Here is a 20,834-nt window from a genome sequence, read left to right on the forward strand (position 1 = left end):
GTGGCACGTTTTAGTTCACGTCGTTGCTGTTCTGCAGACAAGAGTGCGTTGTTTAAAACTCCACTAACTGCTGCGGATTGTTGTGAAGGAGTTGGGAAAGGCTTGGATTTGACTTTTATCGAATATAAGTATGTCTGAGGGAGGTGGTTAGAAGAAAAGAAGCACATCGTAATGGGAACGCGAGAAAACGAATCCCGATCGCCTTGAGCGAAAACTCCACCGAGCTGCGAGCAGTTTGTTCGTGCGGCGCGTGAAAGACTCAGCGCACGAATAAGGTTCCAAAGTCTCTTTAGCTGAAATGTAATAAAACAGCTGAGAATCCAAATAAGGGCATGAAGACTAATGTTTTTCCTCTCCAAGGTTTTTCGAGGCTCTTTTTTGGAAGACCTGAGTTCATGAAGCCTCTTGAGAGATTCCTCCATCAGTCCCGCAAAGAGCAATAACAATAAAAGAGCAGTGTAAACAGCAGAAGCAGACGCAGCAGTTTGAGCTACGCTAAATGGCAGACATGCAAAATTCCACCGACAACAAAGGAGCCGCACCGCAGATTGTGTTTCTCTGACCGTGTCCCTTCCTCCTCCTGCCAGAACATCGCCGAGGGAAACACCATGTACGGCTCTTGCGACAAGTTTGTCCTGAAGGTCAACGACGGCACGTTCGTGATCGTCAGGGAGGCCGACGACGGACCCGAGCTTTACGCCGCCGACCTTCAGAACGGACTTCAGAACGGTACGGCTGCCTTTCCGAAGAGCAACGCTGGGTTTCAAACCCAAACCGGTTGAACTGTTTGGCACAAATCTGATGAGCATTCTCAAACGATGACTTCTTGGTACGTGTGGCTTAGCAAACCCAAACAAAGAAGTCATCGCAATGAGACACTTGCATTCATGCAGGACGCCCTTGCAGCGAGTTGTTGACTTTTAGTTTCACGTGATCCTGGATTTTTATTGACTCAAATCAGGGCGCAAATTAAAATATGTTGTTTTGCTTTGGGTTCCTAGCACTGGCGGTGCACATCAGCGACCCACAGGACAAAAGCAAAAAGAACCAGATTGCTCTCCACTGCCATCACGGAAAACATCACTATATACTGAAGGTGATTGAAGGAACTCTGAAGGTAAATATAAACCTTTACCAATAGCAATAAGTACAATGTAACCACCCTGGAGCGTAAACAATGTACAGAACTACGGAAGAGTATTAGGGCCAGGAATAAGAAAAAAAGAGGAGGAGGATTAAATTACATTTCGACAATAAAGTCCAAATGTCCAGAATAAAGTCTAACTGTCGAGATTAAAGTCGAAAAGCCCTAAAAGTCTGTGTTGTGGTTCCAGTTCAAATGTCGCACATCCATGTTAACTAGCGTTAGTGAAGCTACGCTAACTTCGGTAACTGCGCGCCTCTTAAAATTCATCAACGGTTGTTTGCAATTGAACATTATCGTGTCAGGACACACGTCGACGTTCACGTGCAAACACCCGTTGTTTCTTCCAGATTCAGTCTGTCAATGATAATATTGCAACTTTACAACTTGGTTAGCAGCTAGCGTTAGCGCAGCAAACTGGTTAACGAAACCTCAACATCCGGTTGTTTGGTGCTGCTGAAAAGTGCTTCCGGGTCATTCTCGAAATGTTAAATATATGTAAACAAAATTAAAATTTAATCGACAATAAAGTCCAAATGTCGAGATTAACAACGAAATAGCCCTAAACGTCCATGTTGTGGTTCCATTTCAGCGGTCACGCATCCACGTTAACTAACGTTAGCGAAGCTACGATAGCTTCGCTAACTGCACGGCTCTCAAAATGCATTAACCTTTTTTTTCTGCATTTGAACGTTATTGTTTCAGGACACACGTCGACGTTCACGTACAAACACCCGTTGTCACCGCATCGTTTCTTCAACATTCAGCCTGTCAATAATAATATCGCATCTTTACAACTTGGGAGTCAGCAGCTAGCGTTAGCTTACCAAACTGGCTAGCAAAACATCAACATCCTGTTGTTTGGTGCTGCTGAAAAGTGCTTCCGGGTCACTAATTTCCACTTCATTCTCGAAATTCCGACTTTATTCTCGAAATAATAATAATAATACTCTTCCGTACAAAAGATATATATTGTGGGTGCAGCATCATTTGAGGGTCTCGACAAACAGGACCTAAACATTGTGTTTTTTCCGTGCGTTCACAGTTGGAGATATACGAGAAATCCAACAACTTGACCGACCACTACTATTTTCAGATTGATAACAAGGGAGCCGGTGAATATTACGGCCTGCAGAGTGTCGTCGACCCCATGAAGTTCCTCTCCATTACAAAAAGGAAGGTTTGCGTCAGTAACATTCAGAACAGCTTCTTCTTCACGGTCAAATGCACCTGAAATATGGACATGTCGCTCGGCCGATGAGCAACGACTGCGAGGCCTCGCACGGACCTGTCGGCGTTTGTGCTTCGACGATATGACGAAGATTCTCAGTTTTCCCCTTTAATATGAAACAAATTTACTTTTGATGTGTCATATGGTGTATGTTTAAGTTGAGAAGCAGGGTTTTCCTTACTTATTTTAATTCTAATTAATTATTTAATTATTTATGGCCACTATTTATCTGGGAAGTTGTGCACTATTTTTTATGAATCCAAGTTCTATATGTTTGGTGGCATTTGTTTACGGGTTACATCTTTGGAATCACTGCCAATTTATTTTTGCTATATATATATATATAAATATATTTATAATTGCTGATATATTTTGTAATCTATTTTTTGTAAAGCACTTTGTAACACTGTCGAGAAAAATGTTTTTAAATAAAGTTGATGATAACCATTAATAATAACACCAGGTCTTTGTCCCATTTTCTCTACGACATCTCATCTCTATTGGTGATGTGTGTGTGTGTGTGTGTGTGTGTGTGTGTGTGTGTGGAGAAGGACTTTTAAAACTTTTAACATGCTTCACCATAAAAGCAGTTGATAAAAAAAATCACAAACATAAAGAAAAACGAAAAAGGAAATAAAAGAGCAAAAGCGTCACTCGAGATAAACAAGAAAAAATCTCATTTGAATCGGACGACCGGAAATAAACTTAACTGTAAAAGCCTGATAATAAAAAATCGAATTGTGAGGAGCACAAAAATGACGAGGCTGTTTGTCAGCACAAGTTTGAAAGTATGAAAGATGCCTGGCCTTGACGGAGGAGCAGAAACCATGAACCTTTGAAAGGATGCGGCTGGGCGAGGTCCGACCCTTGACCTCCCCGAGGATTTGAACGTGTGAGAAAAATAATTTATATTTGATCTGTAATAATTTCTTTGAACACAAAATCCAGAGTGCATGAGCACTATGGGCATTTTGGGATTTTGCAATTTGAAGATTACTTTCGTTGTCGATTAATCTGTCGATAATTTTCTCGATTTCCCAATTTAGTTGTTTGGTCCATAAAATGGTGACGAGTGCAGATCGTGTTGACGCTTAACTGGGACCATAATGTACAAAATGAACATCGTGCGGTTATTTGAAGAAAACTAGAGATGGAGCCGTGAACTCCTCGGGAAAAGGTTTTACTGTCGTTTTCTCGTAGACTTCTATAGAAACAGTCAGTGGAGTCGCCCTCTGCTGGTCATCTGACACACACACACACACACACACACACACACACACACACACAATGCTGCACATCGACGCATCGTTTCTAACAGATGTGGTGTTTTGTGACAAGCCAGATTAAAACAAAAAAAATGTTAAATTCAAGACAAATGCCAATTAGTATTATATTTTTTAATATCCTCTAGTTAACTTCACTAGGTTCAGTAGCAGCGGCCACGTTGAAACCACACCTCTGTGGGTTTCGGCTCGTCCGTCCTTTCGTCTTTTACTATCCACTACTCCTTGACCTCAGTGGAAAAGGTCAAGAGGTCAAGGAAAGGTGTAAAGAAGGATTCATAGGACTGAGGGGAAGCCGGCGTGCGTCTGTCGTGTTGAAACTACCAATTTCAGATGTAAATGATTCATAGTCGACGGTAACTCACATGAAGACGTGCATCTCTTCTGGTTCATATTCACACTCTTCTACTTCTTCTTTTTCTTCTTCTTCTGCCCATTGAATTGTGGGGGCGTCTATTTCTCCTTTCCTCTCGCATCGGAGAGTCCAGTGCCCTCAATCAATTTCCCAATAAAGACTTTAAATGATACAGTGTTCAAGACCGTACGTACATTTAGCTCCTGAATATCAGCCAGGGGGCATTTATCATATCTCTATTGCGCTGGCCCATCGCTGCCAAACAGCTGCACGGCAACGTAACCACGCAGGGGTTTCAAAGGCCCATTTTTGAAAGCCTAATGAATCATTCATTTGTCGTCAGTTGAAAATAGGAGTTGGCAGCGGCCCTAAATTCCAGTTTCCTCATCGACTAGTCCTTGAATTGACAGCTCACACATAAAAAAAAAAAGGTAAAAAGTTCAAACCGACACAGGAAACATGTGGGGATGTGATGTGACTGCTGGAAATTCTGCAAGTTAATGATGTGATAAAGTAGTGCATGGAGTGCAAGTTGATAGGGAAATCTTTCTTGTGCATGTATCACATTCTTTCCTTTTGGCACATTTCACTGCTGTCAAGTACAATCACACACACACACACACACACACACACACATAAAAGCACCCAGTGCAAATGTTAGAGCAGGCGTTAGAGTATTTAAACCTATAAACCGAGGGAAATACCTTTTTTATTAAAATGAGGACGTCGATCTATTGAGTTCATGTTAATGAGAAAGTTGACTGGTGCGCGGCGATGAGCCCTCGCGCAGAACACTGACACTGTCACTGTTCATCTGTGTCAGTGTTTATTACAGGAGCTCAATGTTGAGGGGATTTCTGGTGTCCCCAAAGTGTTGACACACTGGGGCTTTGAATCCAGACCCTCCACCGTGTGTGTTTCAGGTTTCGTTACGGCAGCGCGAATCGACAGCTATCTATTTCACCCTGACCCCGGTCGTGGCCGCGTGTGTGCGCGGGTTTTTTTTCAGAGCATGCGGCCCAGCGTTTGTTGCACACAAAGTTCTTGGATCCAACAGATTCAGATCAGCTGTCGCTCGGAGGCGCCTGAGCGTGAGCCAAAAAAAAACGTGAAGTTGCGAGCCAGAGTTGAAACTCACTGCGCGTTCACTTGCGGGCGAATATAGTGGAGCACATTGCTGCCGTTTCCTGTGCACCGTGTACAGTAGAGTACCAACCATACATTCAAATACTCCAATACAAGCTTTGTATCTGCACTGTGGCTTCAACTAACAAAACTCCTGGAGCTGGTAGTTGGTGCAGTCTGCAAGAAGATGGAGCAGCCTTAGTTAAACGGTCTATTTGTTTGTGTTGCATTAGCCTCCTCCCGAAAACCGTTTGAATGGAGGCAAAAAACAACGAGCGGCATTTCAGTCCACGGCAGAACCGTCAACATGCGGCGTCGAGGAATCGAAACCATTGTTTGTCCCCAGAGCAAGTCTGAGGAAGGGGGGAAGCAGTTTTTGCTCCCAGAGCAGAATATTCCGTGATGCATCTTGTGCAAGAATAGATAGTGAACCTTTCTGAAGAAACCCCCCCCCCCCCCCCCCCCCTTTCAGTGGCTTCCGTCCCTGCAGGTGATGCTGGACCACGGGGCGGAACAGCATCACTGGTTTTCTGCTGCTGACGTGTGGCTCTGATGTGGTACTGCGCCCCCTCCTGGCTCATCTTTATTGAATTTGTACATAAAAAAAGGAACACAGATGTTTTGCGAAACGTTACAAGTTATTTTGGAGACCCTTACTCCCTATCGGCCTGCTCCCAAAAGAAAATGACGTGGCCAAAATAAAAAGAAATATCTATGTATCTAAATATCTAAGTGAGGGGGTGTAAAAGCATCAGTATAGATGTTAATGTAAATTAGTAAGATGAAGATGGAAAAAAACATCAATGAAGGATTTCTTGTTCGCCTAAAGAAACCAAAACTAATTACACTTTTAGAGTGACTACCCAAAGTACAACATCTGAACATGATCTGTTTCTTTTCAATGTGGACGTCCACAGCAGCTTGAACTGTGACTTATCCATAAAAAAAAACAAAAGAGTGAAGATTGATTTAAACAACACCCACCAACACTACACTTTGCAACCCAAACGAAGCTGCTGTACTCAAGATGTGTGTGTGTGTGTGTGTGTGTGTGTGTGTGTGTGTGTGTGTGTGTGTGTGTGTGTGTGTGTGTGCGTGCTGCATCTGTCAGCGGTCGAGGTTCTGTGGAATCGAGCTAATCGTTTTATTCGTTTCATGCAGGGGATTAGGGAGGACGCCGTGTCATGCGCACAGACATTGTACAGTTTGCCTGAGCGTGCGGCAGAGAGCTTCTTTCACAACATGGCAACACTGAGCTAAAAATAGCTGGGGGGGGGGGGGGGGGCGTCCCATTCACCAACTATAGGATATTTGCTCGTAAAAAACGTGGCCTTCCTCAACCCTCTCCTCCTCCTCCTCCTCTTCATCATCATCATCAGCAGCAGCAGCAGCTCTGACACGCCTCTCTTTTTTAAATTTTTTTTATAGGTCTTGCTGCTGATGGATTTTCATCAGGACAGGCCGAGCAGGAAAACCAGCAGGAGGGAAAAACCCTCTCACCGACCCAGAGGGCGCCCCGGTCTCACTCCACTCGAAGCTGAAACACACACACACACACACACACACACACGCGTGGACAGGAACAGAAGGGAGGGGGACTTTAAAGTTTGGGCAGAGTGATTTTTTCTCGTAGACTTCTGTAGGGACCACCAAGTGGAGTCGCCCTCTGCTGGTCATTCCAGAGAACGCAGGTTCCAGGAGACTTCTGTCTTCACTCTCTGGTCCCGGTGACTGCCTCCAATTTTTATATCTACAGCCAGCGACATGTCGCGTCACCACGCGTTACTGATGGGCAGCAATTTGGCATGTTGTGTGTGTGTGTGTGTGTGTGTGTGTGTGTATAGCGAGGCAGGTGTTCTCAACGCCCCACCACCACCTCACAGAGGTCCAATCCACAGCTCGCTCTCCCCGCCTGCCCCGAACGATGGACGGGGCAGCTTAGCGTGGCTCACATCGTCGGGGGGAAGGCCATCGGGACACCAGGGCCGCGGGGGAGTAATCCCCTCGCTCACTGGCACCCGGCTCAGCGTGGTATTACGTGCCCTTGAGCTGTCCTCTCTCTCTCTCTCTCTCATGCACACAACCCATTAGTGCCCCGTCCCTCCTCGTTCTTCCTCTCTGCACTCGACTCTCACATCACTCGGCCCCTCGGAGAGGTCGCGGGGGCCACGCGCGACTCCGAAACGCATGCGAGTGCACACGGGGGGGGAGTGAACGCCGATTGGACCACGAGGACAAACAGCGGGAGCGGCGAGAGCAGCAGAGTGGAATTGCAGAACAAGGCCGCCGATGACCCCGCGGTGACAGGTCACGCAGACAAGGAGAAGAGATGCAACACTGTGTCTCATCAGCCTTCTTAAAGATCCTAATCGTTTGTGCAACATGACCAGCCCCCCCCCCCCCCATCCACGAGAGGATGAAGAATGACAGTGTGGAAAGTAAAGTGAAACTCAGTGATGTGAACTGTATCGTCACAGGATGCATTCTTAAGAAACGCTGTGTACAAATACACGACATTGTATTGGAAAAAAATGACTCGGTGGCTTGATGTCTGGCACAGTTCCGCGCTCTGCTGCACTGACATCATCCGCCTCCGAAGGCGCGACCGCTCCCGACATGTTTCCCCTGCAACTGTGACCTGCACCACGTAGGCCTGATGTACACACAGTACGACGAGGTATTTCTCAGGGTTCAGGCAAATACACCAGAGTCTGGTCACTCCCCGATTCCATCCATCCATCGTCTACCGCTTTGGGTATCGTCACCGACATGGGGCGAGAGGCGGGGTTCACCCTGGACAGGTCGCCAGCCTATCGCAGGGCCACGTACAGAGACGGACGACCATTCACTCTCACATTCACACCTACGGTCAATTCAGAGTCTCCAATGAACCTAACCCCGTTCTGCATGTCTCTGGACTGTGGGAGGAAGCCGGAGAACCCGGAGAGAACCCACGCACACACGGGGAGAACATGCAAACTCCACACAGAGAGGCCCTGGTTGGTTCGAACCGGGACTCGAACCCAGAACCTTTTTGCAGTGAGGCGAAAGTGCCGACCACTACATCCATCATCCATTTATTTTTAATGTAGGGACGTAGCAGTGGGGGCGCTCCAACGTTTAAACCCTTCTGTGCATGTCAGGACCGCGATGTTGTGAGGTGGTGGGTCGACGTGTTGCGTACTTGGAGAAGAGGAAGAGAACTGAAGGCCTACAGGTGCGTACAAGACGTTTGAAGTCTAGAGCAGAAAACTCTGGATCGGGAAGACCAGCCAGCGGACGCAGAGAGGGCCACTCCTTCAATATTCAATAATTCACCTCGAAATTCGTTACACAACACCGTTTTGGGCGCGACACATCTGCACAATATTTCTGATTCTGAACTCAGATCTGTTTTGAGAGCAGGTTCTGTTGTGTGCATTGTCTTAAACTGGTCTTTTTTGTTGCCGGTGATTTATTTATTCTGAGTCAATGTCTTTAACAGCTTCGGTTGCCCACCGGTTTATTTGAACCTATAACAATTTTGCGTGTATGGATGAAAGATAATCCTTCAGGACACCGGGGGACCACACCCTCAACCCCACATGCGAGAACTCGATCTTTAAAAAACATCTCCTGCTGACATCTGCCGTGTTATATTTACACGCCGACTCCAGTGTAAACCTTCCTGAGTCTTCCCCCCATTCAAAACTAATGACGCGGAAAGCCCTTTAAAAACACTGCGCTTGTGTAAAGTGCCAATAATCTGCTTTGACAGCTGGGTGTGAAAGTTAAACCACATTTTTTTTTAAATGTGGTTGAAAGCTCTGGAAAAAGCCAATAAATGAATCCTACGATTTATTCGTAAAATTCTTTTTCTTTATTCTAAAAAAATAATGTGCGGTGCTGGTACTTGATTATTTCCATTATACACGTTATACATCTACTGCCTGACAGCTTTAGTTGCCAGTTGCTTTTTTAGATCAAGAAAGAGAAAACATGTTACGCTTATGAATTTCAAAACGTGATTGAAGATTACACCTGCGGACGAAGAGAAAAAAACCTGTCCACTCGTCAAAGTTTAGGAGTGAAATCTGAAAGATGAAAACAGATTCCTGCAGCCGAAACTTAGCTTTCCCTTCATCTCACAACCCCGAAGCTTAAACATGTGACCCCCCCCAGAGGGGTCGGGCCACAGGTTGGAAACCACTGGACCAAACTTACTGTAGCTAATCAGATGTACAGTAAAGAAGCTACGACCAGATTCACCTTGAGCAGCCACGGCAGTAAAACAGTATGAACCGCCTATTAATATCACACTGTTACTATCAATAAAAAAACTACCTTAAAACTTCCATATCTTGTAGTAAATTACATTGTTTTGCTGATACTTTTACATCACTTACAGACGTCTACTGTTACTTGCAGCGAGTCACGTTCTGGTGTGTGATGCAGTCGACATCAGCTGCTCACTTGACTAATGTGGAACTATGAATAATCGTGAAGACTAATAGAAATGGGAACAAGTGGAAACTGCTGCAAAAATAAGTTACTCACCACCAGACCTGTTACTCAATATTGTCTGCTATTGAGCTGATATGATTTATAAATATATCAATTCATTTGTCAGTCAATTTACAAGTCAGTTGGTACAAATTATTTATAATATAAAATAATTATTAATTTATAATTGGTTTTTACATAAATTAAATGTTCTGGACTGTTGGTCTTACAATGCGTATATATATATATTTTTTACATTTCAAGGAAAAACCATTACTGAAATAAAAAATACTCGGCAGATGAACGGGAGTATAACAAGACCACACTTCCCCTGAGTGAAAAAAAACAACCTTTTTTTATTCATTATTTATTTCTCGTTGAAAGAAACTTGGTAGAATATTACAGCAGAACACACACGACTGAAACAGCTGCCATTTCACGTAACACATTACAGGAAGAAGGATGTAGCTCAATCTCATGTGTAATATTATATATAGTATATTCATATCAATAGAAAAGAAGAAAAAAAACTATTGCTCCCAGATGTTTATTTGTTATGTTTTTTTCCATATGGCATTTCTCTGCTGTGTTGAAGTGGGCAAAGTAAAATTCAACGAGGCTATTTTTTTACACACCAAAGGAAAGTGGGACGATGAAGGTGACGTTCCCCAAAGCATAGGGGGAACACGTGGCTTTTTTTTTTTATCCATCAGGATGAGAAGTAAACTTTAAAAACCTTTTTTTCCCCCTCCCCTCTCCATTGCAACATAGAAATAAAACTTGAAACCGCTCTCAAAATAAAATAAAATTGGATAAATACCATCATACAGCAATCGGAGTATGCAAAAAAGAAAAGAACACAAGGCAGCTCCGCGCGAGAGCAGGCATGCAAAAGTTATCCTAATTTTTTTTTAATTTAAAAAAAAGGAGCACTAAAGACAGAAATGTCGAGGACTTGCGGGTGTTTAATGTTCGCGCCGCACGGCAACTGATGGGAAGCCAGTTTTGAGACAAAACCATTAACGGCGGTGTCGGACTGAAACGAGGGGACGACTGGATGCTCTGTAAAGTGAACTGGAGTGCTGAGTGTTTGCTGACAAGCTACTTCGATGAAGTCGTTTTCTAGAAATTGCTATAACATACTGTGTTATCAATTTGTTGTACTCTCTCTCTTTTTATATATATATATATATTTTATTTCCTCTAAGGAATAAAAGAAATGTTAGGAAAAGAAGCAGGTATGAAATATCACCCTGGACAGTTGCATCCAAGTTTAGTGTTTTTTAAATAAGCCACTTTAGGCGGCGTTATCGTATAAATGTCTCGCATTTCCAAGACATGATTCAATATATCTCTTTTGAAAAATAATTCTATCTATACTTGATCTTTTTTTTTTAGTAAGTAAATCTCTTCCAGTATATATATATTTTTTTAATTTTAATTTTTTTTTTTTCTACAGGTACAGCACCCCACTGTGTTTTTTTGTTTTGTTTTTCAAAAGCACCAATTCTTTCTTAGTACAATCAGACTGAACGTTACTTCAGTCGTTAATGGTCTAGAGTTCGGGATTAAAAGGATCCAAATAGCGAATCCCAAGTCAACAGGGTCAGTTTCCCCCGAGACCTGTAGCTGGAACCCAAAAATATTAAGCATTAGCAGGGGGGGGGTTGCGACCATGTGCGGAGAGGCCTGAGCTCAGCGCATCCTCCTTTGACCAAAAAGATCACAGGGGGTCAAATGTGAGACCCTGCATTATCAGTTGTCACAAACGAGACGAGACCTCTTGAGGATGACGCAGAGGTAATGCTGATATTACCCCCCCCCCACTCGCCCGGGAAAAATACACGTGGGACTCGGCAGCCCCCCTGAGACGCAACAAGCCACCGGTGTGAGCGTGGCCAGGCTATTGGAGCAGGAGGTGAGCACCTGAGGGGGGACGCCCCAGGAAGGGGATGAAGGAGGACGACGGGAATTTTAGATTGTCCAGGGACTCAAAATGAGTTGTGTGCTTGTAACGGATCAGAATGTCCTGCGAGGCCCCCCCCCCGTCCCCCATGCCCCTATAGCTGAGGCCGTTGCTGTGGGTCTGCCTGGGCCACACACACACACACACACACACACACACACACACACACACACACACACACACACACACACACACACACACACACACACACACACACACACACACACACACACACACACACACACACACACACACAGACCGGCGGTCAGCGCCAGGTGAGCTTTTGCCATTTCCTTCCTTAGACCAGGAAGTGCGAGTCCTTACTGGCCACCCTATTGGTCACCTCACTGGCCACCCTATTGGTCACCTCACTGGTGTGTCTCGAGCATTTGTCAAAACATAATTTGCTGGGCTACACACGTGTGAGGTTTTCAAAATGCACAATCTATAGATATATATATATTTGAATATATTTTTATCAAATGGGGGAATCTGACTACTGCAGTCCGCACTCATTTAGCTATAACATCCACCTAAACTTCTCCTATATAGACAGTTCCTTTCTCAGTCAAATATTTATATATACGTGTAATTTTTTACTCCGTTTTTTTAGTGTTCGATTCGTCATGCACAGAACAGTCTCCCCTCCTCCGTTTATCTCCACACGTTGCATCATGTTGTCAGCTTCATCACAGGTAGCCCCCCACCCCCCCTCTCTCTCCCTCCCTCCCTCCCTCCCATCAGTCGTCGTCCACGTCGTCGCCCTCGGACTCCTCTCCGGCTCTCCTCTCGTACATCTTGTCCCGGTGCCGCTCCTGGATCTCCTTCATCTCGTCGGCGTAGCGGCTGAACGCGCCGCCGAACTTGCCCCACGCCTTGAAGGGGATCGTGATCGAGTTCCTGTAGCTGGGCTTCACCTCGCTCACGCGCAAGAACACGCCGTACTTGTTGGAGCCCACGTCGAAGAAGAACCGCTTGGAGTCCACCGTGATCGTGGTGCCCTCCGGCAGCTCGCTGTAGCCGCCGGCGCCCCCTGCGCCGCCGCCGGCCAGCTCCTCCTCGTCTCCGCCGTAGTCGTCTATCAACTTGGCGAGCGCGTCGCGGAACTCTATCAAGCCCTGGGCCGGCAGCGCGATGGTTTGCCCGGCCTGCAGGCCGGCCCCGGGCATGCCGCCGGCGCCGACTCCGAACCCGGGGCCTCGGTTGACGGTCTGTCGGATGCGCAGGAACCGACCGCGCTGGTTCTCCTTGAGGTCGAGGTAGTACTTTCGGTTCTCGCGCACCAGGAACTCGCTCTTCAGGGCCCGCCGAGGCCCGGTGTCGTCCCCGCCGGAGGACTGCGCGATCTGCTCCGGCGTGCTAGGCCCGAGCTGCGCGTAGTGCTCGATGAAGTCGCCCAGGTAGTCACGGAACTCCGCCGCCACTGACATGGAGAGGGTCAGCCGACTCTTCGAGCCCCCGGCGCCGACCTCGGCGATCTTGATGAACCGGCCTTTGGCGTTCTGCTTCACGTCGAGGTAGAAGCGCTTGTTCTGGATGTCCAACCGCTTCGACGCCAGCTCCTGGGTCTCCGGCTCCCGCTGGTAATGCTGGAACCCGCCGCCACCACCGCCGCCTCCGCCTCCTCCTCCTCCCCCTCCGCTGCCGCTGCCACCGCGCTCGCTGCCACTGTCCCCATCCGCCATCTTCGCCACCAGCAGCCCGTTTCTCTGCGAATCTTTGACCCCCACTCCCCCCGCCCCACTCCCCTAAACCGGACGAGGAGGAAACCGGACGCTGATTTCCGGGCGCCGATTGGCCGCCGCTGCTGTCAATCACAACATCAGATGGACGTCTCGCGCGCTCACACGCCAACTCTCCTGCCTGTCAACGGCACGCCACCGCCTCCCGGATGACGTTCGATATATAGTCATTTACAGTATGAACCAAACTTAAATATACACAGCCACAACTTCGATATACTGCATTTCATTTTTTTTTTAAATTCAGTCATACTCAGTTTTCTTAACGCAAGGAATTATATCCCAATCAGTTACGAGAGTAATTTAACTGTAATTCAACATTTAATCCCATGTATAATGTATTTTTGTGCGTTTATGGGACAGATACCCTAACCTTCACCATCACAACTAAATGCCTAACCCCCACCCTAACCTAAACCCAATTGTACCCCTGACCCTAAAACCAAGTCTTGACCCTCAAACAACCCCTCGATGTTGTGAGGACCGGGCCAAAATGTCCTCACAAAATCTAAATAATAAATAATTATTATTAAAAATAATAATAATAATACATTTATGAAAAACGCACCTTTTAGAAGTAACTTCACAAGGTGCTTTAACAAAAACATAGAGAAATTACAGACAATTAAAATCAGCATTCCAACAATGTCCTCACAACGATGGTGTAGAGCCAAAATTGATGCTCTCAACTATAGAAAGACACACACACACACACACACACACACACACACACACACACACACACACACACACACACACACACACACACACACACACACACACACACACACACACACACACAAAGTCCCGCCTACTTGTTGGTTTCGTGCGCAAAATAAGCCAGGCACGACCTATGGGGGCACGACGAGATCGGGGTGGGGGGATGGGCGACCGCTCCCTGCAAGCCCTTCGGCAATTGGCCGCGGCCAGAGATTCGAAGTAACAACCCGCGCTCCGATTGGCTCCGCCGACTCCCACGAGGGGTCGCATGCAAACGATTCGCGAGAGGGTTTATTGTGTCTCCGCCGTTCGCGATCCGAAATTGTTTCGTACCTGCTTCACTTCTACAATCACACAAGGACGCGGAAAAAATGGTACGTGCGGCCCCCGCGGCAGCTGCTGAATGCTACCGCCCGGGCTATGTCGGTGTATTCTCCCCCGCTGGAGCCCAACGGCCAACGAAAAGAAGTGCCGTTTTGAATTCGAACGGAGGAAATCCGAGCAGAAGACTGTGCTCACAAAAAAAAACCCGAAGAAGAAGAAAAGAAGCTAACGCTAACGAGCTAACTGTCAAGCTAACACGTTAGCATTAGCGTTAGCACACGAACTCCGGGTTTCGTCGCGTCTGTGTGTATACTCGCCACCGTGTGTTCTGTCGCTCGCGTCGCCTTTTACACGGGTGGCGTGTTTTTATTGGTACGGAACGGTGCACTGCGACCGTGGCAACGTCTTCCGCGGGCTCGGCGTAGCCCCTGCGGACGGACGGGCGGTGTAGCAGCCGCTAGCGAGCTAACTTTAGCTGCGGTGGCTTTTGTCGGACCGAGTGTGTCTTTGTGAGAACAAGTCCGCCGACGCGGGGGGAGATGTGAGTCCAACCGTCCCGTGTGGTTCCCTCTCCGCGAGGGGAACTTTCGTGTTTTAATTCTCATCCTTGGATGAAAACCTAAAACGCCGACCCGTCGTCAAAGGGGCGCAAGCGGCGCGGCTGTTGTCCGTTTGCCTCGGGGGTCGGCGGGCGGCTGAAGCAGCAGCAGCTGACAGCACCACCTCCGTGTTTTTGTTAAGAATAGTGCAGCATTGAGTTCTTCGTCGTCTTATGACGGACGTATAGCCGGATTCCATGTGTGTAACCGGCCGCGGCCGCCCGTCGCCGCCCGCCCTTTTGATTGTTGTGTTTTTATACATCGCTGTTGGCGGGAAAGCGGTTAACAGTTTCAACCGGTGGCGTCTGCAGCTGTTTCTGATCGAATCTGCGACGAACGGTTCGCTTTCATCGTCGATTAATCGAGCCGTTGTTTGGTTCATTAAAATGGTGAAAAGTGTCGATCGTGTTTCCCCCAAAACCCCGAGATGATGTTTAGTTTTGTCCAAGCACCAAAGAGATTCAGGTTTACGGTCACAGAGGAGCAAAGAAAGCAGAAAACATTCACATCTATGAAGCTGAAATCGCAGAATTTTGATGCAGATTATCAAAATAGTTGGCGATTAATCTACTGGTCGATTAGGAATCGATCAACTCTTGCAGCTCTAATCGAGTCGCCCCAATGTGCTGAGCTCATCGCTGACTTCCTCCACCTAGACGAGTTTCCTTGTTTAAAAATCGAACCACCTCAATCGCTGGTATTTGGTTTTGTAAACACAGTTGCCCGCTAATGTGTAAACACGAGGTGCGGTCGCAGTGTTTACTTTGTGCTTGTCTTTTTCAAATTTTTTCATTCTCTCACTTGTTGTCCCCACTGATGTCCATCTTCTTCCCAACAGGCTGGTGGCAAGGCAGGAAAGGACAGTGGCAAAGCCAAGGCGAAAGCCGTGTCCCGCTCGCAGAGGGCCGGACTGCAGGTGAACCTTTGCAATCATCACCACCACCATTGCGGTGCCACTTGTTCACCATCCACCTCCCTTGGGTTTGGTTGACTCTCAGCCACCTTGTCTCACCTCGTGTTCTTGTCTCCCGACAGTTCCCCGTGGGTCGTATCCACAGGCACTTGAAAACTCGCACGACCAGCCATGGTCGCGTAGGAGCCACGGCAGCCGTGTACAGCGCCGCCATCCTCGAGTATCTCACCGCTGAAGTAAGCCCGACTCACGCTTTGGTGCACGTTGGGATGTCGCATCGCGCAGCTTGTTGCTTGGTTTCTCTGTGAGATGTTTTGTTCAGGGCGATTAAAAAAAACTAAAATGTTTTCAGGTACTAGAGTTGGCGGGCAACGCCTCCAAAGACTTGAAGGTGAAGCGTATCACTCCCCGTCACTTGCAGTTGGCCATTCGTGGCGACGAGGAGTTGGACTCCCTTATCAAGGCGACGATTGCTGGAGGAGGTAGGCCGAGAGTTTTTGAATTCACCATCTTTCAAGCGTTTCACCTGGTCACGATACATTGGCTACCCTTTTTCGTGACACATTTCATCTCATCGATTTTTGTTTTCTTTCCAGGTGTCATTCCCCACATCCACAAATCCCTGATCGGGAAGAAGGGCCAGCAGAAGACTGCATAAATGCCACGGTGACCAGAAGTTTCGGGGCTCGGGCTTTGATCGGACCAGGAGTTCACATTTGTTTTTTTTAATTAATATTATAGTAAAACGAGGAGTGATTGTTAGGCTTTCTGTTTGTTATATTTTCCCCATAACTAGATTTTAAAAAAGTACATTAAAACCCCTTAACGACAAGAAAAAAAACCTTTGTATGTTATTGTAGAACGTTTGACTGGGGAGATCAGAATTATTTCAAATGTTGACAGTGAATTTGTTTGATTGGCCTGGGACTCTGTAATGTTTTATACTGAAAAAAGAAATTGTTAAACCGTTTTTTATATAAAAAAGAAACCAACTTGCTTTGTGGTTATTTTTCTTGAAGTTACAAAATTTACTATGATACACGTTTTTAAGAAGAGTTTGTTTTTGAACAGCAAAATGAGTTAACAGCTAAATGTGAGACGGTGCTTATTTTCCTTTTGACTTACTGTAACCTTTTTGAACTGCACAGGAAAAATGATGTATTAACAGATGTTTTTTTTTCTTTACATCAAAATGAAAAAAAAACTTCATTGAGACCATCTGCTACAGTGTTTTATGTTGATGTTTGTGGCAGTTTAAAGTGTTAAAACTTGCAGAATTATGAGTCTGCTATCATTTGATACTTTCATATCATTAGTGGATTTAGTTTGATACCCAGATATTTAGAGGGGATGCGTCAAGATTGTAAATCTGCCAGATCTAAACCTAAATCAGGTGCTTCGTTTACCTGCAGCACTGGAATTTATGCGCAAACTGAAATGCCCCTTATAGAAAGTCCACTTTATTTTCCAAGAAAAGAGGTTAAGAGTCTTTAAAAAAAAAAACATGTTTGAGGAAATTACTGCATATTTTATCTTTGAATAAATACCATTTGCATGTTGTCCTTGGCTTGGTTTGAAACCGCTAATTTAAATTGTTCTCGCAGTTATGACATTTGTTAGTTTTATACACAAAACTGCACTTTGTTTTTCAGTTTGGTTTTTGGAATACTTGTAGTTTCAGATATTAAAAGTAATTTGAAGGTTTTTAAAATGGGGGGAGAAGTGGATGCTTGGATAACACAAAACAGTTACACCAAGTGAGTAACTGCAACTTTATGTTAATGTAGAAATGTGAATTCTTCAAAGTAAGAACACAATATCTATTTTCTCACAGATTGTCATTTTTAAATGAAATTCCAGTTTATGACTTAAGTAAAAGCTTAATTTACACTGACGTTCCAGAGAATATGTCCTGCAGATTTACAGTTTACCAGCAGGGGGAGCCACTGACTTTACCAATAACATCTCACCTTCCTTTTACAAATCAGATCTCTGAACATTGAAATATGATAAAGCATATGACAATATTCTTCCTTCAGTCAACCAGATGTGCATAGTGAGAATATCTCAAACAGTGAAATTGATGGTGTGAAACTCTTAAGTTTCGAACACAGAACTGAGGCTGAGATTGATAGGGATGTGATACGTTTTGCAGTAAAACAAAGGATTCATCCTCTGGCCACCATGAATGTTTGAATGAAATTCCATGACAAGCCATCCAGCAGGTGGCGAGATATTTGAGGCTGGACCTAAGCGGTGGGCCGACTGACATTGCCTCCCCCCTTGTGCTGCACCTGCTTGCACAAGGCTGGTGCTAACAGAACATCCTGCAGAAAAAAGCCCTTGACCAGCGACAAAGTCGGTTGTGAAAAACTTCTGCAAACTAACACACACTGGGACACGCTGGCCTTGGTCAGATGCGACGACATCAGGCGCGTTGTCCACATGAGGGTGAACAAAAACCTTTTGCAGGAACACATGAAAGCCGCGGCGGCCTCACATCTTCAAAGAGCGAGAGTCATTTGTTTATTCCTACATCTCTGTCTTTACAGTTTCCTCTCCGGGACGGTGGGAGGGTGACGGCTGGAAGTCAGCTGTCGCCTTTCATTTTCTGCTGCAGTGAAAAGGGCGGGAGATGCCTGACGTGCACCACGCGTATCAGTGACAATCCAGAAAGTTTGTTTTTTTGTTTAACTGGTTTCTTCTAGTCGTGATTTAACCTTTAATAATCCATTCATTTCAATCACCTCACGTCTGCCACCGTAGATCCTCTGGAGAGGAAACAAAACGCATACATTTCTTTTGGGAGTGGGAGTTAAAAAGAAAAACCATAGCACAAGAAAGCCCAGTCGAAATTTATGCAGTGCGTAGGTCACTGGAACAGATATTTGATGTCAGGGAACGCAGGAGATACAGTGTCGAAACACCAATGAAGTATTGAAGGAAAATATGTAATGAAAAATATCAGAACGGTAATGTGAATTATGTAACATGAAAGGTGTCATTTCCGGTCACACCAAACGATTGCTAATGGGTTTTGCTTAAGTTCTCCGTGTTAATTCTTGTTTTGGCGTCACGACATTATGAAGCATCTTCAATAAAACCTGGAGTAAAACATCCTCATTTCAAAAGCTAAGTTCCTCTTTGCAATCAATAGGAAAGTCAGAAGTCCGAAGAAGCACAGCAGTATCATTTTCCTTTATGCAGTACTAAAAATACTGTGGAATAAAAATAAGTGTTTCCGGTGATTTTAGATCAAGAGCTGAACGGAATGTGATTATTTTTATTTAAAGCAAATAAATAAATAAAAACAAGTCCCAAATTCCCTATTAAAGCTTTCTAGCTATTATTTTCTCTGTTTTATATCATTGTAAATGCAATATTTTGGGGGTTTAGGACACTTGGTCAGACAAAACAAGACATCTAGAGATGTCACTTTTGGATATTTCACGCGGCATTCCTCACAATTTCCAGATGATTCAAACACCGAGAGATTAATTTAAATTAGGAAATAGTTCATAAAAAAAATGGAAATATTCATCAGAATTAGCCCTAGTTAGATTTATTGCTTTTTTTTTTTGTTTTTTTGGAAGGCTTAAAGAAGTGCCCCCACATTCAACTGTCTGTTAAACCTTACACCCTTCCCTAGAGGATTGTGCCTAAGTGACACTGAAACAATGCAAAGTCCTACGGTTTCATCTTTCTCCGCTCATGTCACGACGTATCGGTCTAATCTCGTCTCTCCAGATGAAGCAAAATTCGGGCCAGTCCATTCCGACTTTGAATAAAGTTGAGATTCAAAACGCCCACCCTGGCCCTCCAGGTGACCTACAGCTTGTTGTTGTTACAGTGTGGTTACAGTGTGTGCGACCGGAGGTAATCCCTCGACGAGTAGCGCTCCGTGATGAAAAGGAAACGCGCGGTGGGCTCGCTTTGATCCTCGGTGTAAAGAACATGTTCGATAGACACTGACAGAGAACATCTTCATACACAGTGAGGCCTGTCAGCGCTTCTCTGTGCGCCTACGCTTGATGTCTTTAAACCCTTTAAACCTCGTGACCGGGTTCAGGCGAGAGTCGGTCGGACTGAACATTTTTATTAGAAGAACAAGTAAAAAAAAAAGAAGGAAAGAAAGACACAAACTAGTCATAGTACTACATTGGCCTTGAAGGTGAAGAGAAACACGAGTTTTTTCAATGTGCCTGATAACAAAAGGACTAGAAAAATACTGAAACTGATCTCAGCACAGTAAAATGACAGATGTAAATTGGTTGGCTCAACTCAAACGTCTAACACAAACACGTAACAGCTGTTGAGAGAAATCAAAAGCAAACTTTCCGTTTGAAATCGTCTACATTGAAACCCCGAAGAGCTCATAGTGCAACAAATCAATTCAACCACCTTTTCACTATTCCTACAAAACCCGGAAGTCTTGCACGTCTTAACAGCCCACAGATCAGCACTGACAAGTCGTCAGCTGTTGTTTTCAGTTTCAAACTTGAGTATGGCACATGTCGTCGGTGCTTCGTCGAGTGAGCTCGTCCAGGGAGGCACCTGCACGGTCACGGAATAAGTTCTGTTTCCCTTTTGCCACATGTACACCAACAGCAGTTTTGAATTCCCCAAATATCTTCGCACCCATACGCGCCGGTATTTGTACCGGTATCAACAACAAGGGATCTCCCCACTCTACCGACAAGAACACAAAAACATCCGTTTTTCCTTCTGCTTTTGAGTCCCTGAACGTTTGGGCGTCGCCGCGGATCAGCACCAGGAGAACGACCTCCCCACCATTTCAAAGAACAACTTGTTGGGCCTCCTGAAGTACCGACAGAGTTTCTGGAAGGCCTGGGTGCTGAGGGGCGCATGCGGCCTGCCTTTCGACTCATCCAGGCACTTGTCATGTCCGGCGGACAGGAGGCAGTAGAAGCCCTTGGTGGTGTTGTAGTA

The 20,834-nt window shown here is 45.6% G+C and overlaps 3 protein-coding genes across 3 annotated transcripts in view; 1 reads left to right on the forward strand and 2 right to left on the reverse strand.

The window, feature by feature from the left end:
- Positions 1–9,952: 9,952 nt before the first annotated feature.
- On the reverse strand, positions 9,953–13,293 carry LOC118313663 (transcriptional activator protein Pur-beta). Its single transcript, XM_035639303.2, has one exon. The coding sequence runs from the start codon at positions 13,269–13,271 to the stop codon at positions 12,327–12,329; it is 945 nt and encodes a 314-aa protein (XP_035495196.1). The 5' UTR covers positions 13,272–13,293; the 3' UTR covers positions 9,953–12,326.
- An 874-nt stretch (positions 13,294–14,167) lies between these two features.
- On the forward strand, positions 14,168–16,880 carry LOC118313665 (histone H2A.V). The gene is made up of 5 exons (XM_035639308.2): positions 14,168–14,422; positions 15,810–15,887; positions 16,007–16,120; positions 16,237–16,366; positions 16,481–16,880. The coding sequence occupies exons 1-5, from the start codon at positions 14,420–14,422 to the stop codon at positions 16,540–16,542; spliced, it is 387 nt and encodes a 128-aa protein (XP_035495201.1). The 5' UTR covers positions 14,168–14,419; the 3' UTR covers positions 16,543–16,880.
- Positions 16,881–19,964: 3,084 nt separating this feature from the next.
- hs3st1l2 (heparan sulfate (glucosamine) 3-O-sulfotransferase 1-like 2) overlaps positions 19,965–20,834 on the reverse strand; it is a 36,747-nt gene continuing 35,877 nt past the window's right edge. Inside the window, exon 4 of the mRNA XM_035639301.2 lies at positions 19,965–20,834. This exon is cut by the window's right edge and continues 480 nt beyond it. Coding sequence (XP_035495194.2) covers positions 20,649–20,834 — 186 coding nt within the window. The 3' untranslated portion in view covers positions 19,965–20,648.

This window comes from Scophthalmus maximus, chromosome 19 (genome assembly GCF_022379125.1).
Source record: "Scophthalmus maximus strain ysfricsl-2021 chromosome 19, ASM2237912v1, whole genome shotgun sequence".
Taxonomy (NCBI): domain Eukaryota; kingdom Metazoa; phylum Chordata; class Actinopteri; order Pleuronectiformes; family Scophthalmidae; genus Scophthalmus; species Scophthalmus maximus.

Coding starts and splice junctions, on each gene's coding strand:
- LOC118313663 (XM_035639303.2), bottom strand. CDS start 13,271: ATGGCGGATGGGGACAGTGGCAGCGAGCGCGGTGGCAGCGGCAGCGGA.
- LOC118313665 (XM_035639308.2), top strand. Junction 16,121..16,236: donor TCGAGTATCTCACCGCTGAA/GTAAGCCCGACT, acceptor AAATGTTTTCAG/GTACTAGAGTTGGCGGGCAA. Junction 16,367..16,480: donor GGCGACGATTGCTGGAGGAG/GTAGGCCGAGAG, acceptor TTTTCTTTCCAG/GTGTCATTCCCCACATCCAC.